Genomic DNA, 22,299 nt, shown 5'->3' with positions numbered 1-22,299 from the left:
CGAAATATTTCAGCACAACCACTAGCAAATTCACAAAGTTCTATTTGTATTTTACACTTTTCCCTAAAAGTTCTGTTGCTTTCCAGATAGATGAACTTGCACTTCATTGTTAGGATTTTGAAGAGTTTTAGTTGCCACCTCTGTGGACAAAGTCAGATTTTCAATCATTTTTCTTTTTATCTCCCCTTCTTTTTATAATTTTTTGTAATTTCTTTTTTCTGTGAAGGTCTATTTAATATCAAGTTGCCAGGTGACAGCCTTCCTTTGACAACCACATTACCTGTCAGAAGTCGGTCCACTGGGTTGTTGGTGGTGGCCCAGACTGAATGCAGCACACTGGTCAGTGGGGACAGCCTTTCAGATCCCTGGATGGGAGCAACAGGCTGTGGGAACCTATATGCAGCAAAGTTTGTTCGACTTCGCCAAACATTCAGTTCCAAACCAAGTGCCAAAACTAAACTATAAATTATCAAAACTACATGAACTGTTTAAATCACTTTTGAATTGTTTTTCTTGACAAAATCTGCTTCAAATTAAATATTTTCTTAAAAAAAGGTTTAGTAATTTTTTGATTAATTTTAAAACTTTTTTTTCTGATCTTTTCTCTTTGTTTTTGTTTTAAATTAACAATTTCAATGTTTTTTGGTGGCGCATACTTTTTTAAGTCAGGAAGAGAGAAAAAAAGAAAAAGAGAATATGTTAGTATGCAAAAAGATATGGGAAATGCATACATGTAACATAATTGGGGAAAACAATGCTATGTTAACATTTCATTTGAAAATACATATTTAGAAATCATAAAGTTATCTTTCACTATAAACTGTTACTTCTTAACAAGCATGACTATGAATTCATGATTCTAGCATGATCAAAATAATATCCCTGCAGTAAACTTTTTCAAACAACTTGAAACCAAACCAACTGAACTGAACAATTCAATCAAATATGCTTGAATTCAATGTTAGAAACAAGGAAACCCTTGCCAATCTAAAGCACAATTAAGAATGATTTTTGTTTTCACAGATCAAGATTCTTTCAAACTTGGTGCTTATGATTGAAAAGGGTTTCACAAAACAACCAGAAATGCAAAGCACTTTTGTGAACATGACCAAAATAATGCTTCATTTGTTGTTTTCTTTTATATTCTGTTTGCATGCAGGTTCTGGTTCAGGTTAATTAACGAAGTGTGTAAAATTGTAGGGTCATTTTTTTCCTGTTCAGTAAAACAATATCCTTCAACTATTAGCCATTATAGCAGCTTGCAGATTTTTTGATGGTTTTTTTTTTTTTTTTCCCCACTCAAAATCTGAACAAATTGGCAGAGCCAGAAGTAAAAGTATTACATTTTAATCGTGAATTATGATGAAGGATAACTACAATGACACAGACCAAGAACACAAAAATTTAAAAAACAAACACGATGATTCAATTAATTTCCATGAAAATAAAGTCAATGATTTTTGAATTACTTTCCACAATTAAGATTTTTTGTAGAAACTATGGTCCTTTTAAAAATATTCATTTTAAAAATTTCATGATGATGAACTGCTGCATACTGGCAAACCAGTTAATTAAGAGGTATTACGACCTCAAGTATCCTTTCAGAATGATTAGCCTGCCAGAGATTCCTTGGTTCCAAGATGTCTGTATTGAACTTTCAATCAATTAAATCATGTCTACATGATCATAGTCTTTTGATGGCAGATACCAAATAAATCCCAAAGATAATGCCATATCCTTCTCCAAAGGCAGAATTTTTGTGCAAAGATTATTTTTGGCAATTTTCTGGTCATTCCTACAGGGACACAGTAATTTTACACCACTTAACAAAGAACTGAAAATTATTACTAAAGGTTGACTTCTCAACCCCAATTTTGCCCATATGAATCCTGGTACCACTGTGCATCATTGTATCCTCCACCATAACCACCCGATTGGTCAAGAGGCTGCTGTGCGATGGGCTGGGCTCCCCAATTATCTTGTGTATTGCGTCGTTTTGTTTGGGCTTGTCCTAATTCATTTCCTGCTTTTCTCTTTCCTCCTCGGAACTGTGGAACTGGTTTTGGTGGGGGTCCACCACGGCCCCGCATGGCTCCCCTAGGCCCTCGCATAGCTCCTCTTGCTCCCCGCGGTATCATGCCACCTCTAGGACCACCACCCCGTGGTGGTACGCCTCCTCGACCTCGAATTGGCTGTGGCAAACAATACATGTATTTATATCAACATTAAAGGTTTGCTTTGACAGAACAGTAGAAGTATACAATATAAGCATTTCAAATGAATCCAAAACAAAAATTATAGTCAAATTCAAACAGAAAGGTACATATTCAAAATTTCACTGCAACAGAATTATGTACATCATCAAAAGAATATCTTCATTTTTTAAAAATATTTCTCCCATCTACTGTGGATTCATTTATTTTCGTTGGGTTCAATTTTCGTTGTTTCTACAAATTAGACAGTTTCGTGGACTCATAAATTCGTGGATTTTTGATTCTGTGGGAAAAAAATAAAAACGTTAGAATTTTCTCTTTTTGCTTCCAGTCGAAATTATTTCTGTTTGTATTAAGGCTATGTTCACAGGAATTAACACTAATGACAAGAATAAAAGAACGTTTTTTTTCAAGATGGCGTCCTGTGTTTTTATAACGCTGTTTACAACAGTCTCGCATTAATATCAAACCACAAATCAGTATATATCCTGGCGTGTAATCAATCGGTAATTATCAGAAACAATTGTTTTCAGTGGATAAACATTGTGTGCTGATCAGTCGGTGTACCGCAGTCATATGAAAACACCACGCGTAACGATTGGACCATGTGTAAACAGGTGTGTAAACAAGATCTGCATTATTAATAATTATTGTGAACCTGTAGTCGGATAGAAATACGGATCCAATCTTCAATCGACAGGATGGTCCGATCAAGCCTAGTGTCCACAGTGTCGCTAACGACTGCGATCCCATCATACTTAGCATCACAATGGGTACTTACCCTTTGTTATGTTTAATAATATATAATTATATATCGTTGACACCAATTTAGCGTATCCATGTCGAGCCTCAGACTACCCGACTCCCGACTAATTACGGGGCTTCTGTCATTACCGGTGGACGTTTCCGGTGTCGGCAAAGATTACTTGGTCAAATTTCAAAATTACTTTAGTAAGTAGTTCATATTTCGTTGTGTTTTTAAATTCGTGGATTTGCTCATCCACGAAAACAACGAAAATTGGACCCCCACGAAATAAAATGAATCCACAGTATTTAAGACATATCAACATATTTAAAGGACGTATCAACCTTGCAGTGAATTAAAGCACAATAAATTTAATTGAAAATCCAAAAGCAGTCATAGAATTTTAACAGAAGGGAGACTTACTGGTGGTGGTCCGCCACGCCCTCCGCGTCCACGTGGTCCTGGGTGGTAGCCATAGTCATAAAAGTCATCATAACCATAGCAATCATCATAGTAACCTGAAAGATTTGCACAAATCACCGAATTTGTAATAGTTTTAGACACTTCACAAAATTTTTCCAGGAAACTGAGGTAAGTGAAAACCAAACATCTAATGCATATTCATATTAAAGACCATTAGGATTTCAACTCACCATAACCCCTGGGAGGGATTGGTGGACCTGGGCGCCTCATTCCTCCCCTTGGGTGCATGGGTGGCCTCATTGGTGGACCCCAGTAGTCATCATATCTGTGTACATCATTACATGTATAACCCATGTTAATACAGAAGTGGAAATCATGTTGTCAACACCAAAATTGTTCTAAAATTTTTTAAACACATCTTCATGTAAGGAAACCTGTAATCTCTGAAAACACAAGTTTCATATTCACAACCGGGCAGTTTATCCTGCAAAATGACAATGCAGCAAAAAACCTGTACTGCAAGGGACACAAAAACTTGTATTCAAAATTATATATCTTACCCATAGGGACCACCTCTTCCAACAGCCATGAACATTTGCCTTCTCTCCTGCTCGCGCTTTCGCTGTTCTTTCTTCTTATTTTCGGTAGGGGGCTTGGCCATGGACACTTCAATTTCCTGCTTGCCCAATTTCTGCAAAGGAGATTCTTTAAAATCACCTTTTCACCAAGTACTACATACCAATTTGTTCACTGTAGCATGAAAAATGTGTTGAAATAAGGAAGCTATAAACATTATGAAGCTATGAAAAACGTTTTTAACTGATGATGCACAATGTGTGGGTCTAGATAATGATTAGGATAATTGCTTAACAAAATCTTTCAAAACAAAATTTCCCCAAAATCTTCAGGCAAGAAATTCTGTCAATAGAATGTTTCCAAAAAAAGGTAAGTGACCTACATTTGCAAATCATGACAAGTATGTAGCAAAGATCACTTATTTTTCAATTTTGACAAATCAAAACGGACGCCTTACCACAGAAATTTTCTCCTTCGCAATTATTCCTAACAAACCTGCTGAATGTATCAGTAGTTAAATATTTTCCGCAAAAGTGATAGAAATACTGTTCTTAAATCTTTCTCATATCTACAGATAGAGAACCTGCAGACTTCGGAAAGTTTAAAAGTTTTATCTTCACAAGCTGGCAGCCAACCCTGCAACCGACAATGCTGAGAAGGACCTGTGTTGTGATATTCAAAGAGTACAGAGTAATACCCACCTGGCCATTCATGTCTTCCTGAGCCTTAACAGCATCTTCTCTTTCTTCGTAGTGGATAAAACCATAATCCTTTATCTTTTTTGCACGTTCAATCTTGCCATATTCCCCAAATTTTTCTTTCAGAATTTCTTCTGTGACATCACTTGTGAGATTCCGCACATACAAGACTTTAACCTGAACAGAAAAAGAGTTGCTCAAGTCATCATAAAAAAAAAAAAAAAAAAAATTCAAAGTGTAATCTACAACTAGTATGATGGCTGCATATCAAGATATTTTCTCTCTAAACTAACAAGTTATGCTCTAATATTTCTCTCTAAATAAACACAAACTCCCAACTTGTAGTTGGACAATGATAGATACCTTTGCCATTGTACTGTCATCTGGTTCGTCAATTGGATCTGCCCAGTCTACAATAATATCACAGCCCCACACTTTGATTCTGCCAGAAGCCAATTTCCTCTTAGCTGTTGATGCAGATTTGTGAGAATCATATTCAAGGAAGGCAAATCCTCGGTTCTTTTGATTTTCCTTTTCAGCAGACCTGTATATGATAACCTGAGACAATCCCTCTGGAAAAAAAAATTTTTTTTTTACTTCTTAGGTTATTTCAGAAAACTTAACAGAGGAAGTCAAGGTTTGTAGAACACCCAACCACTAGGAAAGGTAAATATTTACTACAGACAAAGCATCCATTTCCCCCAGCAACTTGCATACACAAAATTACTTTACCTACGAAAGATATACCTTACCGCAAGTTCTGTTACAGATTCAGCATAAACTTCACTAAAAAAGGTCTTTCATATAAGACTTGAGCGTCATGCATTAAATTAATAAGAAAAAGATCAAAGCTCTTGATCACAATGATGAAGAAATTTCAAATCTTTCCCAGTTACCTGTCTTTTTTGAGAATTCTTCATGTATTTCTTCCCGCGTCTTGCTTTTTGGGATGTTTCCAACAAACAATCTCTGGTTAGCAACGGAAATGTTTACTTTGATGTGTTTTCCTTCTTTAATGGCATGATTTTCAAGCTGTAAAAATGAAATGGATCATTAATTTGAAAAAAAAAACATACAATGCTCAAAAACTTTAACAGAAGTCGATTTTGTGAAATTTAAGGGACTACCAATTTCCTTTTCGTTTACCTTGCTTACAGCTTCCTGAGCTCCAGATTTTTCACAGTATGTCACAAAGCAATAACCCCTATTGAATCCAGTCATGGGGTCCATCATGAGACGCAAATCCCATATTCTTCCACATTCTTCAAACAACGGTATAAGTTCATCCTCAAAGACATCTTTGGGGATTTTTCCAACAAAGACCTTAAACAGAAATAGAAAGATTATTGCAAAGGCAGCAATATAAATGACCCTGCATGGTGTTGAAAATGATGACTATTGATAAATTAGCATTGATTTTGCTGTAATGAAATTGTGTGTAAAAAGAAACAGCACATCATATTTATTAAACTATTCGAACACAATACATTTGTGAAAGCTTATTTTCATTTGGTCACTGCAGCATTGAATTTGGACATATACAAGTCTACTTTTCTGAAAAAGGCAAGAAATGTGCATCCAGACATTCTTTAAGACTTCAAATTACTTCATGACCAGGTCCTGGTGGAGTTGCATCCTCGTCTGTACCAGGAGGGGGGCCACCATATTTTCTTTGCCCTGTAGTCACATCTAAAGAGTAGCCCGTCCTGTCCAATATTTCCTGAATGAACAAATGTAAATTGACAGCTCACAAGAGGAATTGATAAACATAATCCAACTTTCAAGGAATTCAAAATTCAACAGGACATATTTAAATTTTAAGTATTTAAGCCATATATGTTCTTTTCCAATTCTAATAATTACTTAACTGTATAAGCCTTGACATTTTCCACGCCATTGTAAAGGGATTGTCCTGTTTATTAAAACAACTCTGATTATCTTTAGTGTTCCCAATAAAGAAATGCCACATTTTTTTACCAGGAATAATTCTGTGCGGGAGTCCAAAGTCCTGTTCTCAAAAGATTTTTGCTGGGACTTAAAGTTTCTGAAAATACTTCAGCTTCACAGTAAGGGACCCATTGTCTTTAGCAATGAAGTTGTAAAGGACTCGCAAAAATACATTGTAGATTGATCACAGTTTCCCCCCAGTTCATACAGTTTTTTCAAACATGACCTGCAATTCATTTTTGGGAATTTTATTCGCTACCGTTTCCTTATCACTGATCACTTAACTTGATTGTGTGTGCACTTCATTGTCATGTGTACAAAAAAAGGTCTGGCCATAATAGCATTGCACAAAATTAGACAATTTTATGCTCATTATTGATATGCCTAGTTACAACAAAAGTTCTCATTCGAGATTACAGGAATTCAACCAAGATTCCATAACAGTATTGTCACATAAGCATTGAACAAATTTTATTGAGAGTAATTGTGTTGTTTGCTGGGATAATACTTAAAATTGTTTTTGATTCAATTTTCACCCCCAATGGCCAATTATTAAATGAATTAAAACAGTGTTTGTTCTGCCAAAAAAATTAAATTGAAGTTATTTTCCCAATTTTATGAAAATTATGTTATATTATGATAATTCAGATCCAAGTGGTGATATCCAAAATTGCTGTAAAAGTCCTTTTTGTAATAAACTGAGATCAAAAGGCTTAAACTGATTCTCGGCAATATAACATATCAACAAGTCTTACTTTTAATTTTTGTTCATCTGGTCCTTTTGCTGTAGCTGCCGATGATCCTTGTTTTTTGTTCTGACGATAAGTTTTCATCATTCCACATAAAAATGCACTTTTGTTTGTTACATGTTCTAAACAACTTTCACTGAACTGTTTAAGAACTGCAACACCATCATCTGGGTTGAATTCTTTCAGAGCATCCAGCGCTCTTTCATCAAGTTCGTCATGGTCAAGTTTATCTACAAAATGCAAACATTTTCTGCAATATTACTTCGTCTTAACTGAACCTTCACAAAGAATAATGTCACATATGTAGTAACAATAAACCACCTATCTCTCTCGATTACTTACCTTGATTGCACATTTTCTGGAGCTCATCAGCAACTTTAACATTGATTCCATAGTCCAAAAGTTTCTGACGGTTTTCACTTTTTAATTCGCTGGTGTCCATATCTTCTGCCAAAAGTTGTTCCTCTGCCGCTTGATCCATTTCATTTATTCCATTTTGAGCCATCTGATTTCTGAAAATGGAGTTCAACTAGTAAATGAGTTTTGCTAGATGTTTAGTTGTCTACAGATGGTAAATAATTCTACAATACAATGAATTAAAAATATTCAGCAATGAAATGAACACATTTTACAGATGAACGCTCCCATTACAAAAAAAAATTAAATTCTGAATTTTGTCCGACCTATATGCATTAAATACATATCTTAAAGATCTATATAGTCTTCGATATTTATAAAGCAAAGACTCTCCCAGAAAATCAGTCTTTTCAACAAAATTTCAGCATCCTATTCCTTTTTATCGTTGCTTTAAGACAATACTACTTCTTTCGTTTGATGTTGCCAATGCAAGAAATCAAGTTTATGAATATGTAGGTATCACTGTGGAAAGCCGCATGCAATTCCCAGCTTACTTTTCTATGTGTATCTAGTTTTTCTTTTCCTTTTATGATAAAGCGACATCATAGTTAAATAATTATTTTAAGAAATTGATAATGTGGGTTCTTAATGGCCAGTTTGACCCTCTAATTTTTTTGGAACAATAGGTCTAGACCTAAAAGAAATTCAATGCTAAGATGTATAATTTGGTTACAACAATTATTCCCCTCTCCCCCAACGAATATGCCAAAGCTTTCACATTTTATCGATGTTTCAAAATGGCTGGACAACCGAAGCGGGCGTCATTCACAATTCAATGTCCATGCACAAGGTTTGTTAACAATAGGTCTATACCAATACATAGACAGTCTTCTGCGATCGAAATGGCAATGTGCTGTCTTTATTTCATTGTCTAAAAGGTAAAATTATTTTTATTAAAATATTAATTTATTCCTTTTGCTCTTTCATGCCATGTAAAAAATCTAAGCCTACAGAACCGCTAGAACAAACCGGTCCGACTGGTTTTGGTGCAAATTAGGATTCATGTCATGTTACTTTATAGCAAAGTGAAAGCTTAAATTTGTTTCTAAACAAATAAGCGTGAAAACAATTTTCAGATGTTCGATTAGAAATTTCCGTCAACGGATTTTGCAGGAATTAAGCAGGTGCGCGTGGGTAAGGACTTTCCGTTTATGTCGGCACGTGCATCAAACCAATTCCCCATCTTTCTAACTAATTGTTAAAAAACTTAACGTTTAAAAAGTAATTGCAATGTACATACCTTTTTTTTGAACAGGGGTGCCAAAAAATAAACGTTTTTAGGTTCAAATTCCTGAACCACACACGCCTAAATCGACATAAGCGGCGAGAAAGAATGAAAATTTGGGGTTTACACGTACGAAATCACAATCATACTCTCTAACCTACTTTCATAAACAACAAAAAAAACCTCTTTATTTCCCCTTTTCATCTGTAATTTTTTTTATAAAATTACACCTTAAGTCCACAGAATTATTTTTTGATCACTTCTTTTTCATTTGTCCATTTGTATGCTTTTTATTTAAGTGGTGTAAACAAAGCCTGCGCTCGCCGGAAAAACCCGAACATGGCATTTCCCGGCTTCATCGATCGTAAGGCGTGAAACGAAAGGCGCTTGAGGATTAGAATTTTATTGGAAAACCATTTGGAACTTTACGTCAGTTACCAATGGGCGCGATTTTGTTTCGTTTGTTTTTAATTGTTTTAAAATCAACTAAGAGTAGTCCATCCCTTCAGATATTATGGGATACAACTCGACTAAATGACTGTTATTATACATTTGTATGTCACCATTACATTTAATTTAAATTTTAAGGAATTAATCGTTTGTCCAGTTAAGTCCTTTATAAAGCATAATATATACTTATCACTTAAATATCATGGAAATGCATAATATAATGCATAACTGTCCCAATTTTATTTTGTTTTGGTAATTAAAAATATTTGTTGGTTTTGCTATCAGATCTGTTTTATTACTGCAAAATTGTCTTTAAAACCCCATTTTTTTTCAACTTTTATGTGATAATTATCCATATTTTTTTAAAATTTCTATTAACGCTTTAACGTAAATACATTAAAATTGATAAAAGGCATACATCACCATACTTATACTGAAATTATGATCAATTACAATGCTAGTTGCATTGTGAAATGACATGGTAGTTCAAGTATTGTTCAAGGGATTAAGGTAGCTACTAACCAGATTACCATTAACAAGAAGCCAAGCGGCCTTGATGGTCACCTGAGATAAGCAATATCGAATATATAGGTTAAAGGATAGTTATCAAGTATCATGAAACAGAAACACCCAAAACTGTCATCCTATACTGATAATTCAGATGAAGTTGTTCTCAGTGAGAAATAACCTTATGCTCAAGAATGCAATTTTTCTAAGAAAATAACACAAAAGTTTAAAAAAATATATTCCTCCCTAGGACAAAGTGCGCAACTTTTTTGGTAATTAAAGCACCTTAAGATGCTTCCATTTATGATGAGCATTTGATTCTAGCATACCTGGGTGTGGAGAAGAGGATTTTTGAAATTCGACCCCTTTTAGCTCCGCCCATCAGTCCCTGGAGGTCAGCCAAGATCAATATGGGCATACCATCACACTGTCATCCTTCACTCATAATTCTAACCAAGTTTTAAATATTTCCAATGAAAATGAAACAAATTATGCTGAAAAATCGTTTTCCTATATAAGCCATAGTAAACTTCATCTCTTTCCCATGCAGAAATGCAAGACCCTCAGGCCATGAAATTCACAATTTTGGTTAAACTCCTTAAGATGCTTTCTTCCATGCAGAGCATTTGATTTCATATCTGGATGTTCAGAGATGATTGACCCATTTTGGGGGCTGTATAATTCACAATTTTTATTCATCTTAAATAAGGGAAGGTTTCTGAAAAATTTCATTGAAATCTGATCATAGGTATTGGAGAAGTTGGAAATGTTAAATTGTTTACCAACGCAAGATGCCAGACGAAGTTGATTAGAATTGGTCATCACGAGACTTTGTCTCCGGTAAACAAAAAACTGACAAAACCAGAAAAAATGTGGGATCACTGCCTTAAAGTGCTTTATTTATAATGCAATATTTAAGATATTTAAAGGTTTTGTTTTTGAGGGTAATGAATGTTGTCATATGAACTATACATGCCCAAAATGTTACGAGTTACTGTTTGTTTAGGACATTCTACACAAATGAGAACTTACTTTTAAGGCTTAAAGGGAAGTAAAATAAGACCAAATATTCCTGTCTCTTACATGATGATTTGAAAGTCAATATTCATATCTATTATGCAGTTATTGATATTTTCACTTTTTACTAATTAGGCTCAAAGACAGAATGCAAGTTCAGGTGTTCAAAAACTGAAAGAAACTCATTCACTTAGGATGTGGCAAATCAAGCATTCCCATGTCTTGTGTTCAATCCAGAGTGCCTTGCTAACTTTTCCAGACCTTAAGGTTTGCTGTATTCATGCCATTTCAGTGTTTTCTTCCTTCGCTTTGACTTGAAATATTAAATTGAATTTCTGCTGCCATGATCAATTTTACTAATTTCAGTTTGGCAACTTTGCATATTCTACTACTCGACATGGTCCAGCGGGGTTACTGTGTACGTTGCCAGATTGTATAGTATATCTAGCAAGGCATTTCAACTGAATTTTCAAAGTCAAAGTGAAAGATAAAAACATGATGGAATGACTAAAATAAAGCAGATATTAAGGTCTGAAAATGTTGGTGGACAAGTTAACATGTTTTCAAGATTGTACAAAGACACACAAGTGATTAGCATCTGTACAGTACAGCCAAACAATGATTGAACAGTGTCGTAAGCCGTTTCTCCTAGCTAGGACTTGTCACAGACGTTAACGGCTTAAAGTTTTAAGCCTAGGAGGCAATTGGGGAAAATCCAAAGCGATACAAATAAAAAAAGTAGTATTGAAACGAACCTAAAATTTATTTTGAAAGTTGCTCAATTTACTGCATCCATGGTGGATCATTTCTACCAGTTTTGTGAACACCAATGTTCGATCTCTTAAATGAGAATGAAATTGTAAATATCAATGCCATAATAAATGTTAATTTAAATTGTTATCAAATTATCATTTTTTAGTGGTTTTTCCAATCTTTTGTTACCATAGTCCACCATTATAACAAACCTGTATGAAAAGGGGAGATAATATTAGTGTTAAGTGGTGTCGCAGAATTAATTTTAAGCTTACTCCAATATGAATGAAATGGCAGTGTCACTTGCTTAACCCGATATAATCCCAATATGGATGATGCGGCAGACTGTCCAGGGGTAAATTTTAACCTTATCCCACTCCAATATGGATGATATAGCAGTCAATCTAAACACCCTTTACCATTCAAAAATCTATAATTGACAACATTGTCGTTTTAAATTTGAAACGAACAACATTGAAATAAAGACAAATTCTTAAACATAAAAGTGTCCGATTTTATTCATGATTGATGATGAAGGATGACAACAATGACACAGACCAAGAACACAAAATGACAACAAAAAATTTCAAACGATTGTCTAAAAAAAAAAAAAAAAATTCACGTTTTGATGTTAACTCCCACAATGAATGAATTAAAAATTCTAATCATTAAAAATGTTGCTGTGGTGATCATGAACTGCTGCCGCATGCTGGATGCCAGCTGTATTCGGGGTTATTCCCTGGCCCCGTACGTCCAGTCCGAATGAATGGAATGGACGGCCCTGCTCTTTGGTATCCAGCGGTCAGATTTCCAGAACTTGGTAAACAAGGCAGGTGTCCACTTATAGCAGATACTATCTACCAACCTCCGTTCTATTGTTAACTGCAAATTCATTCCTAACTTCAGGAACGTTGCATTACAATAAGAACTTCCCGAATTTCATTCTTTCGTATTGAACACACTAGTTTTACACCACTGAACAAGAACTGAAGATAATTTAGCAGTTGTTAAGCTATCTGCTCAACCCCAATTTTGCCCATATGAGTCCTGGTACCATTCTGTGTCATTGTAGTCCCCACCATAACCGCCCGATTGATCAAGAGGTTGCTGTGCGATGGGCTGGGCTCCCCAATTATCTTGTGTATTGCGTCGTTTTGTTTGCGATTGTCCCATTTCATTTCCTGCTTTTCTTTTCCCGCCTCTAAAAGGAACCTGTGGGGGTCCACCAGCACCACCACGGCCCCGCATCATTCCCCTAGGCCCTCGCATAGCTCCTCTTGCTCCCCGCGGAATCATGCCACCTCTAGGACCACCACCCCGTGGTGGTGCGCCTCCTCGACCTCGCATTGGCTGCGGCAAACAATACATGTATTTATATCAACATTAAAGGTTTGCTTTGACAAGATGGAAGAGGCAGTCATCACATGCACAATATCATCAATCAGCAAGATTTCAACCCAAGTACCCTCTATAACTTTTCTGCGAATACATTCTCAACTACATAGCATTATCATGTATTAAAAATTGAAATGAAATGATGTAAATTATATGCAACTTCAAGATGTATTTTTTCTTTTTCAGAATTAAAATGTAAAATTTCAGTTTTGAAAGGAGAAAACTTACTGGACCCTTTTATTAATTTCTTTTTTTTTTTTGGTTAAAAATTTGCTTACAATATCATCAACTTTTAATATGATAAAAAGTTAAACTATTGTTCTTAATACAGCTTTATGTAATCGATCAATCTCATTGTTTCATATCTTTACTCTTGTTCCCCAATAGGAGTTTAAAATTAGACAAGAATACTTACTGGTTGACCTCCACGCCCACCGCGTCCTCCTCTTGGGCCTGGTTGGTATCCATAGTCGTAGAATTCATCATAACCATAGTAATCATCATAATAATCTACAAAGTATCAAGCCAAAAGCATATTTTGAAAAACACATGATTATTCAGATCTAATTGGGGTAAAATTTCATTTCATTATCTACCTTTGAAAAAGCTGAACAAAACTAACTTCTACCTTGATCTTTACAGTATCACAACTTATTGCCATACAACTTTTTAAATGAAACAAACTAGAAACAATGATTATTTGTATTGTAGACATACATTAAATTGTAAATGCCATTTCATTGCATCGCCTCAACTTAAATTTCCATTTATCGTCTTCTCTTTACCTTCCTAGGACAGTTTGACAACAAGTACACTACTTGGGTTAGAGCTACTGGCAAAATTCAGCCCTGCAATTAAATTTTAACTCACCATAACCCCTGGGAGGTATGGGTGGACCTGGGCGCCTCATTCCTCCCCTTGGGTGCATGGGTGGCCTCATTGGTGGACCCCAGTAATCATCATACCTGTACAAAGATGTATTTATAATACAATGGTATTTTGCTTCAAGTTATTCATTTTTTCTATAAACAACATCGTTATTTCCCACTGGTCCAAATGACAGAGCACTGGATATTAAGTAATGTGGCATCTTGATATGACTCCCATCAAAAAGCAATCTGCTTATACTGATGTAGACAAAGAAGACAAGGACTCCTTAAATGCAAGGAAACTAAGCTCTTAAATTAGTTATGTCCCTGCATACATGTCAGATAAAAGTGGAATTGGTTGGTTAGTGTGGCTGTGACAGCTCAGATGGTAGAGTGCTTGTGTAGATTCAAGGTGCAAGGTTTGACCCTACTTACCTGTGGCTGTTCGTGTTTATATAATATTGAAGATGACAATGCAGGTTAATTTCAATGTTGAGAAAAAAACCAAATCTTTATGCAGCAGAGACCTCCCCCCTTTAATTATCACTGTGCTATCCAACCAAAGCATGTGATAGCTACGTCTTCCCAAGGCTATAGTAAGTGTCCCTTACCCGTAATAGCCACCTCTTCCCATGGCCATAAACATTTGCCTTCTCTCTTGGTCACGTTTTCGGTGTTCTTTCTTCTTGTTCTCTATGGGTGGCTTTGCCATGGACACTTCTATTTCAAGTTTTCCAACTTTCTAGAAAATGAATGATAGTTTCAGTATTATTGAATTAATGCTGCTTCCATGACTGGCAGATATTGCTCTGACGAATGTTAATTTTTACAGTTCTAATTAACCTGGATGCATATTATAGCAAAACCATTGCATTTAAGGATTTTTTCTTCATGTGAATCATAAACCCTGATTATGAATTTTTATCATTACAGGCAAATGTTAACAAATGATAATTGTACATTCAACTTTGAAAGCTTTTTCAATAACTTAAAGAGAATATTTGCATGAAAAATAGATGAAAGTGTATATGTTGTTGAGAATTTGCTTTAAATCCAATCATTTTATAATTGCCATTTTAAATTACATGTATTTGCTGTAACTATTATCTAACCTGGCCATTCATGGCTTCCTGAGCTTTAACGGCATCCTCTCTTTCCTCATAGTGGATAAATCCATAATCCTTGATTTTCTTTACACGTTCAATTTTGCCAAAGTCCCCAAATTTTTCCTTGAGTAGTTCTTCTGTGACATCACTGGAGATATTCCTCACATATAGTACCTTCACCTGAAACAGATATTTCATATATCAAATTTATATTTGGGGGAAAAAAAAATTAAAAATTAAAGACAAGTCAAATAAAACCAAAGTTCATTTTTTTAGGCCTCATTATAGTACCTTTGCCATGGTCTCATCATCTGGCTCATCAATAGGATCTGCCCAGTCAACAACAACAGCAGATCCCCACACCTTGACCCTGCCTGAAGCTAGACGTCTCTTTGCCAGAGAGGCCGACTTATGTGAATCAAATTCCAGGAAGGCAAATCCTCGGTTCTTTTGATTTTCCTTTTCAGCAGATCTGTATATGATGACATCAGTGAGACCCTCTGGAATGAAAATTTTGAAGATGTTTCACATACTTTGAGTATTAGCACACTTCTTGTCAATGATAATGAATATTTAGGGTATGCTTGATTTTGTTGGCTTGAAATGATTGTGTGAGAGATACATATATCAAAATAATTGTGTATAAAGCTTAATCAACATCAGCACAATGATTTTTAATGATTCTCAAGTTGTAGTTGGAAATTTTCTTGGACAGATGCTGGAGCCCCATTTAATATCCCCTATAAACTTGTTTTACAGGTAATCATGTATTTTCAAGACATTGGGTATATGTTCTTCAAGGACTTCAAGGAAATCTAAAAGGAAAGTCCGCAACATCTGAACAGGCCTGAAAATTAGGGGACTGGGGAAATTTGATTTTTGTTCAAAGCAGAATAAATTGGCAAGATTATTTCAATAATATCGCGAATAGTTGTGAAAACAGTAAATATGAATGGTTGGATTTTTTTCCTTTCTTTCTTGCACAATGGGAATTGCTAAACTTAAAACTGAATTATTGTAATAGAAAACTGAATTAAAGGGTTTTAAAGAAGACGGTAAAAATCTGATCCTAATAGTCAGAAAAAGTCTCATCTTCCAAAATACTGGATTTTAATATTGATAATAATTTAATATAAAATTTGGATAAATACCAGAAAAATTGAGAGATAAAATTTAATTTTTCAGCCAGTAATAAATCACTCATCTTAACAGATCATGTAATTTTTGTATACTATATACAAGTAACGATATGGATATTGAAGCATTGTAAAAATGCCTACATCCATTAACTATCATAATTGGACCCTAAAGTACTGTTTCCTTCATATTCATCTTAGTTAATATTTCATACCTGTTTTACTAGAGAATTCTTCAAATATCTCATCTCTTGACTTGTTCTTTGGGATGCTACCAACAAATAATCTCTGGTTGGCAACAGAAATATTCACTTTAATGTGTTTTCCATCTTTAATTGCATGGTTGTCAAGCTGCAAGAGAAAAAAATTGAATTTACAAATTGGTATTTTCAAATAAATGGCCCATAAGGTCTGCATCACTAACCTGTCTGTTTTTTCCTTTAAATGAAATAGCTTATCAAACCTAAATAAAATGGGATTCAAAAAGGTTTATATTAATTTCCCTATCAGCCACCACCTTCCTGCCCCAAGGGGTTCAGCAACAACCATCCAAATCAAAGTATCCATCATCCAAGAAGGCTTCAGAACAAATTTGACAAGAAGTCCGATTTCTACAGATGGAGGAGGATTTTAATAATTTGCTCTATTTCCCATCTTGGGGCCCCCTGCCTCTTCCATCCAAAGGGTAGAGATCCAATGTACATCCTAAACTGATTCCCCTTCTTCAAAGGATGCTTCTAACCAAACTGGGACAGAATAAGTATTTCAAAGTCCCTTTCCCCAAGTTGATGCCTTTGGCTAGATTTTTTCATAATCCACTGATTAGTGTTTCTAGAAATAACTGATATTATGGCATCTTGGTCCTTGAGCTGAAAACCAAGTAGTTCAGCTCTGCTAAAATATCAAAAATTAAGTCAGAATTGAAAAGCACCTTGTTGACAGCTTCCTGAGCTCCAGATTTTTCACAGTATGTCACAAAGCAGTACCCCCTGTTGGTTCCAGTCATGGGGTCCATCATGAGACGCAAGTCCCATATTCTTCCACATTCTTCAAACAGAGGTATAAGTTCATCTTCAAAGACATCTTTGGGGATTTTTCCAACAAAGATCTGAAACAAAGTGTTACATAATATTAAAAACAACTGCTTATTCGCTGTCCTGAAGTAAACCCACTCAGTTCCTTTGAAAGAAGTTTATTGGACCCATGTGCTGATGGCAGAATGAAGTAATAAAGAAATAATTCCATCAAGTAAGCAAATTTTAAACACAATGGCAGTTATTTATTTCCAATACCAACCCTCTGTTTTCATACTGTTAAATCATACCTCATGCCCAGATCCAGGTGGTGTGGAGTTTTCTTCTAAACCAGGAGGGGGGCCACCATATTTTCTTTGTCCAGTGGTGACATCTAATGAGTACCCCGTCCTGGCCAAAATTTCCTTAAAAAATAAAAAAAGAAAAATCATTTCTTCTTTCTTAATTGCTCTATCACAAGTAATGGGGAAAACCCTTAAAATGGCTTTTCTGACAGATCTAGTGAAAATTCTTTTAATACAGGTGATACAACGCATTCTTGTTCATTGGTAATTTAAAAAGTGGTGTATTTATTATGAAAATTTGAAAGAAGACTTGAAGGAACAAACAACAATAGTATAAACAATGCTAACATTGATTTCCTACACGCTATTATCATATTTATTTTCATATGTTACAAAGTAGAGGTGGATTATAACGGACATCAAAAGGCTAAAACTGATTCTCGGCAACATAACATATCAACAAGTCTTACTTTTAATTTTTGTTCATCTGGTCCTTTTGCTGCTGTTGCTGCTGATGATCCTTGCTTTTTATTCTGGCGATAAGTTTTCATCATTCCACATAAAAATGCACTTTTGTTAGCGACATGTTCCAGACAACTTTCACTGAACTGTTTAAGAACTGCAACACCATCATCTGGGTTGAATTCCTTCAGAGCATCCAGCGCTCTTTCATCAAGTTCACTGTGGTTGAGTTTGTCTGAAATCAAGCATCATGTAACTCTTGCTTTGAAAATTGGCAGAAATCTCTCTTGGCTGATGATGTTGGTGTCTAAAGGTGGCAATAACTTTGAAAACATTGTGAATGGTTTACAAATTTCCTCCTAGGTGTTCTGCCAAAAACCTTTTCTTCGTAGTTCATAATTAGGTTCTTTGTAAACAATTTACATGACTTTATAAAATATTGCTTTCATCGAATTTTTTACTGTTAATATGTAATTAAATTTTTACAAACCTGATTCATAAATGTTCAGAACTTCATCAGCAATTTTTGCACTAATTCCATAATCTAATAGTTTTTGGTGATTTTCAAGGTTTTCGCGCTTAGGTTCTTTGGGTTCCATATTGTCTGCCAAAAGTCTTTCTTCAGTGGCCAGGTCTATTCCATTTTGTGCCATCTGATTCTGAAATGAAAAAGATATATAAAACATTTCTAAATGAACTAATTTTCAATTCTATTTTTTCATGCAAAAAGTATTAATTTGCCATGTTGTATTTCAAGCAACAGGTCATAACAGGAGATTTGTTCATTTTATCACAAAGACAGGTGTTAGTTTTTGTTCCATCCTATGTAAAAACAACATGGGATTTAAATCATGACAACAAAGCACTTGTATGACAAAATATTCTGATTATATATCGTTAACAAGAAATATATGCATAATAAATTGATCATATTATACTATTCAGTCTTAATTGTTTACAAAGGAGTACAGAATTACAGTTTTTATAAAAGAATTTGAAATATAATAGGATAAATAAACCTTTTTCTTATTGTTTCCTTTAATAAAACATACATATCAATATGTTGCCCAGTTGGTTGCATTTTAGAAAACAAATTTTCGACTTGTGGTAAATAATGGTATTTTATGACTATAAAATGGTGAGGATTTAGTATATACTTTTAGTGGTTTTTTTAAATTTCCATATCTAAAGTTTAAATATAAAAAATATCTCTATCAAATCATTTTAAATTGGTAATTGATAGTAGGACCAAAATGCGTCGAACAAAAACCTTTATTTCATGCTGTTATACGGGATATTATTTCATAGGTCGACAGGTGCGCTTCGCGAGAAACTAAACCAACAACTTTGTCACGTGACCTAGATTGTCCAATTAGAGCGCACATAATGTATAACATGAACCCAACAACACAAGAAAACAATGGACAAAACCATACAGGAGCTGTACCATTTTCAACCTTCAGAAACTTTGACAATCCTGTCACATGAAAGAGTTTATGCAATGCTTCTCATTGATACTGCAACAAATTGCTCATCAATCTGTAACCATGCAATCCCCATATATCCTCCCTCACCGCGAAAGCCATGCGGGTCGATGACGCATGAAATTGCAAATGGCGGACCGGTTAGCAAAACATGTGCTGAAGGCATGGTTCTTCATTTATGACTACTTGTGTACACGAGACAGAGCATCCATGTGCAAAATGGTAAATTTATCAAAAATATCCACAATTGGATTACGAAAACACAAACACGAGGCTGCATTAGACAGACAAATGCGATCCCGAAATCGATTAGCAGGTGCGCTTGATGTCCCGCGTTCTTACTCATTGTGTTCTTTACATACACTGATAAAAATGGCATATAAGTCTTGATGTACGCAAATTAGCAGTGAACAAAGCAATTCCAGATTGCATAGCTACGTCAGAATACACCTACCTTTTTGACAATAAAGCCGAAAATTGTTTTTTCGAGGTTCAAATTCCTGAACCTCACCCGCCTAAAGACTCATTCGGGAGTTCTCGGATGCTACAGGTCGACAATGGCACTGTACGAACATGCCTAATTAGGGAGTACTTGGTTCGCATCATATGGCAAATACTCGAAAATTTAGAATCGCTTCATACGTGTTCCATTTTAAAAATCTAAGTTGTAATTATTTCTGATAATTTGTGAACAATTTCAAATGGTATTATTTTTACTACTCTTTGGGTAGATGATAATTCATGTAGCATTAGCTAGATACACTGCTTTGGAGACGCCCTTCCCACAAAAAAAAAAAAAAATACTACCGCTACGTTGGACTATCCGTTAGACTAAAAACAAACACAAAACACAAAAGATAAAAAAAAAAATGTGTGGCTCCTCATACCTTTCAGAACCTGATTGTCCAGGTTGAATCCTGGCATTGTATTTTCAAGGTACATCTCTGATGGTATCACTAAATGATGGCAAGTCTTTTATATGAGTGTGTGGCGTTTCTCTTGCACGTTTTGATGTTCTAAAATGATCAAATACACGAATACACTGAATTTACTGAATTATAGAGTTAGTGCACTTCCCCATCAGGATTTTATCATTTAGGATTTTCCTTAGTCGCCACCTAGGTTTGAACCTTAACATCACTGATGAGCCCTAGAAGGACAAAACAGGTGGTGGACACTGCTGGTGGACTAGGAGTTCCCGGGGTGTTCCACGTTTTAATTTCATTCGAATGATGACACGGTTAAGATTATACACGTGATTCAGTCAGTTTCTTTTGTACAATCTTGGCGCCCCTTATAACCAGTGGTTACAGTCCAGTTGTTGTTGCGGGGTTCCAAACCGACCAAGCCTATTCTCCATCATTTCATCCTGACTAACCATAATATCATAACACTTGATCTCCAACTTTGTATATCGCAAATAGATAATCAGACCACAGAGTGTATGTCATTATCTTGATCGGTTCGTCCGCCCTTACAATACACACAATACAAACAGACAGACAGACAAGCATTTGGACAGCAGACAATCTTGCTGATTTTCTGAAAATTGTTATTATCGATGGAATTAGTTTAGATGTATTTCATGATTCGTCTACAATAAAAATGACAACAAGCGTAGGAAGGATAAATGAGAAAGATTGAGACAAAGTGTTTCGTTGAAACAGTTAACATATACAGTGTTCTAATATTTATATATCATAACATTGTAACTGTTTATTTACACAAAACTTGTATCAATGTTTGTTTATTAGTTTGCCGGGTTTATCGAGCCGTGAGTTAATCTGGGTCGGAGGGGTCTTCTTGTAAATGTAGTATCTGGTGACTATCTTACTGAAAACATATGACAGGCCCGTCAAATATCATCCATAGCAATGAGGTGTCTTTCCCAAAATATCAAGACAGCACTTTCCGGTCGTTTCTCGGTTTGCCGAAAACACAATTCACCATGGATAGGAGGGTTGAACCCTCACCTCGGATCTTCACTCTAGGTTACAAAAGCACAATAAGAGGTTGTTTAACTAAGCGAGGTAGATGGGTCATATATACTTCTTTTATCAGATGCAGTTTTCAATTTTGTCATTTAATTTGGAATTTTAAAAGTGGTTTTATCTCACCTTTTAGTCATGTTTTAAAAACTACAACCACTACTCTTTTACAGGTTAAGTGCCTGAAAGCCATGGAATGTGAAGTTTTAAAATACTACACAAGCTGTTCCTGAATACATACAGGATTTAGTAAAATTTTTAAAAATTTCCTTGTGAATTCAGGAGAGACACAGTCAGGATTCCACTCATTCTCTTATTAGACTGACCGGGCGTGAAACAGCCTCCCAAATGAATTGCGGAGATGTGAATCCTTTCCAGAATTCCGGAGGCTGATCCAAACCTGTTATACTTGCAACTGCCTTTTTTATGCTGCTTAGTCTGGTCAAGAAATTTGGTGAGGAGGGACTGGGACAGCCACCTGTCCTTTGACCTTCAGTAATATTGTTGTTTTACTAGGATGTATTTTTTGCTATTGTTCCTCCTTTGCTTTATGCACTTGTTTTTTTTCTTACTCAACATTATTTTCACTACTTAAATAAGTTCTTGATTATTTCCTGATTTTTACCAAAAATCAATTTCTAAATAAATAAATTCTGTGATTATGATTTAATCTTGTAATTTCATTAAGCTATGGTATTTTTTAGTTGTGTTATGTACCATTAACTCATGTTAATGCCGTGTCTATTACATTATTCATGTTTTATTTAATCTATTCCAATGTTCCTTCTGTGATTTTGTTCTTTGTGTTTGTTTTTATTTGT

General features: G+C 35.1%; 2 protein-coding genes across 2 annotated transcripts; both read right to left on the bottom strand.

Annotated features, from left to right (window-relative positions):
- Positions 1-1,331: 1,331 nt before the first annotated feature.
- Positions 1,332-9,089, bottom strand: LOC132547912 (heterogeneous nuclear ribonucleoprotein Q-like). Its single transcript, XM_060211718.1, has 12 exons — positions 9,009-9,089; positions 7,694-7,863; positions 7,358-7,581; positions 6,262-6,375; positions 5,802-5,978; positions 5,552-5,687; positions 5,019-5,227; positions 4,659-4,832; positions 3,942-4,072; positions 3,612-3,706; positions 3,382-3,476; positions 1,332-2,192 (listed from the first exon to the last, which is right to left on the bottom strand). Exons 2-12 carry the CDS (start codon positions 7,854-7,856, stop codon positions 1,863-1,865), a joined length of 1,848 nt encoding a protein of 615 aa, XP_060067701.1. The 5' UTR covers positions 7,857-7,863; positions 9,009-9,089; the 3' UTR covers positions 1,332-1,862.
- Positions 9,090-12,220: 3,131 nt separating this feature from the next.
- On the bottom strand, positions 12,221-19,539 carry LOC132547911 (heterogeneous nuclear ribonucleoprotein R-like). Its single transcript, XM_060211717.1, has 12 exons — positions 19,454-19,539; positions 18,497-18,665; positions 18,015-18,241; positions 17,551-17,664; positions 17,158-17,334; positions 16,442-16,577; positions 15,382-15,590; positions 15,097-15,270; positions 14,596-14,726; positions 13,986-14,080; positions 13,531-13,625; positions 12,221-13,070 (listed from the first exon to the last, which is right to left on the bottom strand). Exons 1-12 carry the CDS (start codon positions 19,454-19,456, stop codon positions 12,741-12,743), a joined length of 1,860 nt encoding a protein of 619 aa, XP_060067700.1. The 5' UTR covers positions 19,457-19,539; the 3' UTR covers positions 12,221-12,740.
- Between the last annotated feature and the right edge of the window lie 2,760 nt (positions 19,540-22,299).

Source organism: Ylistrum balloti, unplaced genomic scaffold (assembly GCF_031769215.1).
Source record: "Ylistrum balloti isolate Yb309-2 unplaced genomic scaffold, AGI_CSIRO_Ybal_v1 Utg369988, whole genome shotgun sequence".
NCBI classification, from domain to species: domain Eukaryota; kingdom Metazoa; phylum Mollusca; class Bivalvia; order Pectinida; family Pectinidae; genus Ylistrum; species Ylistrum balloti.
Note: the sequence above shows the minus strand (reverse complement) of the source record. Positions and strands in the feature narration are given on the sequence as shown.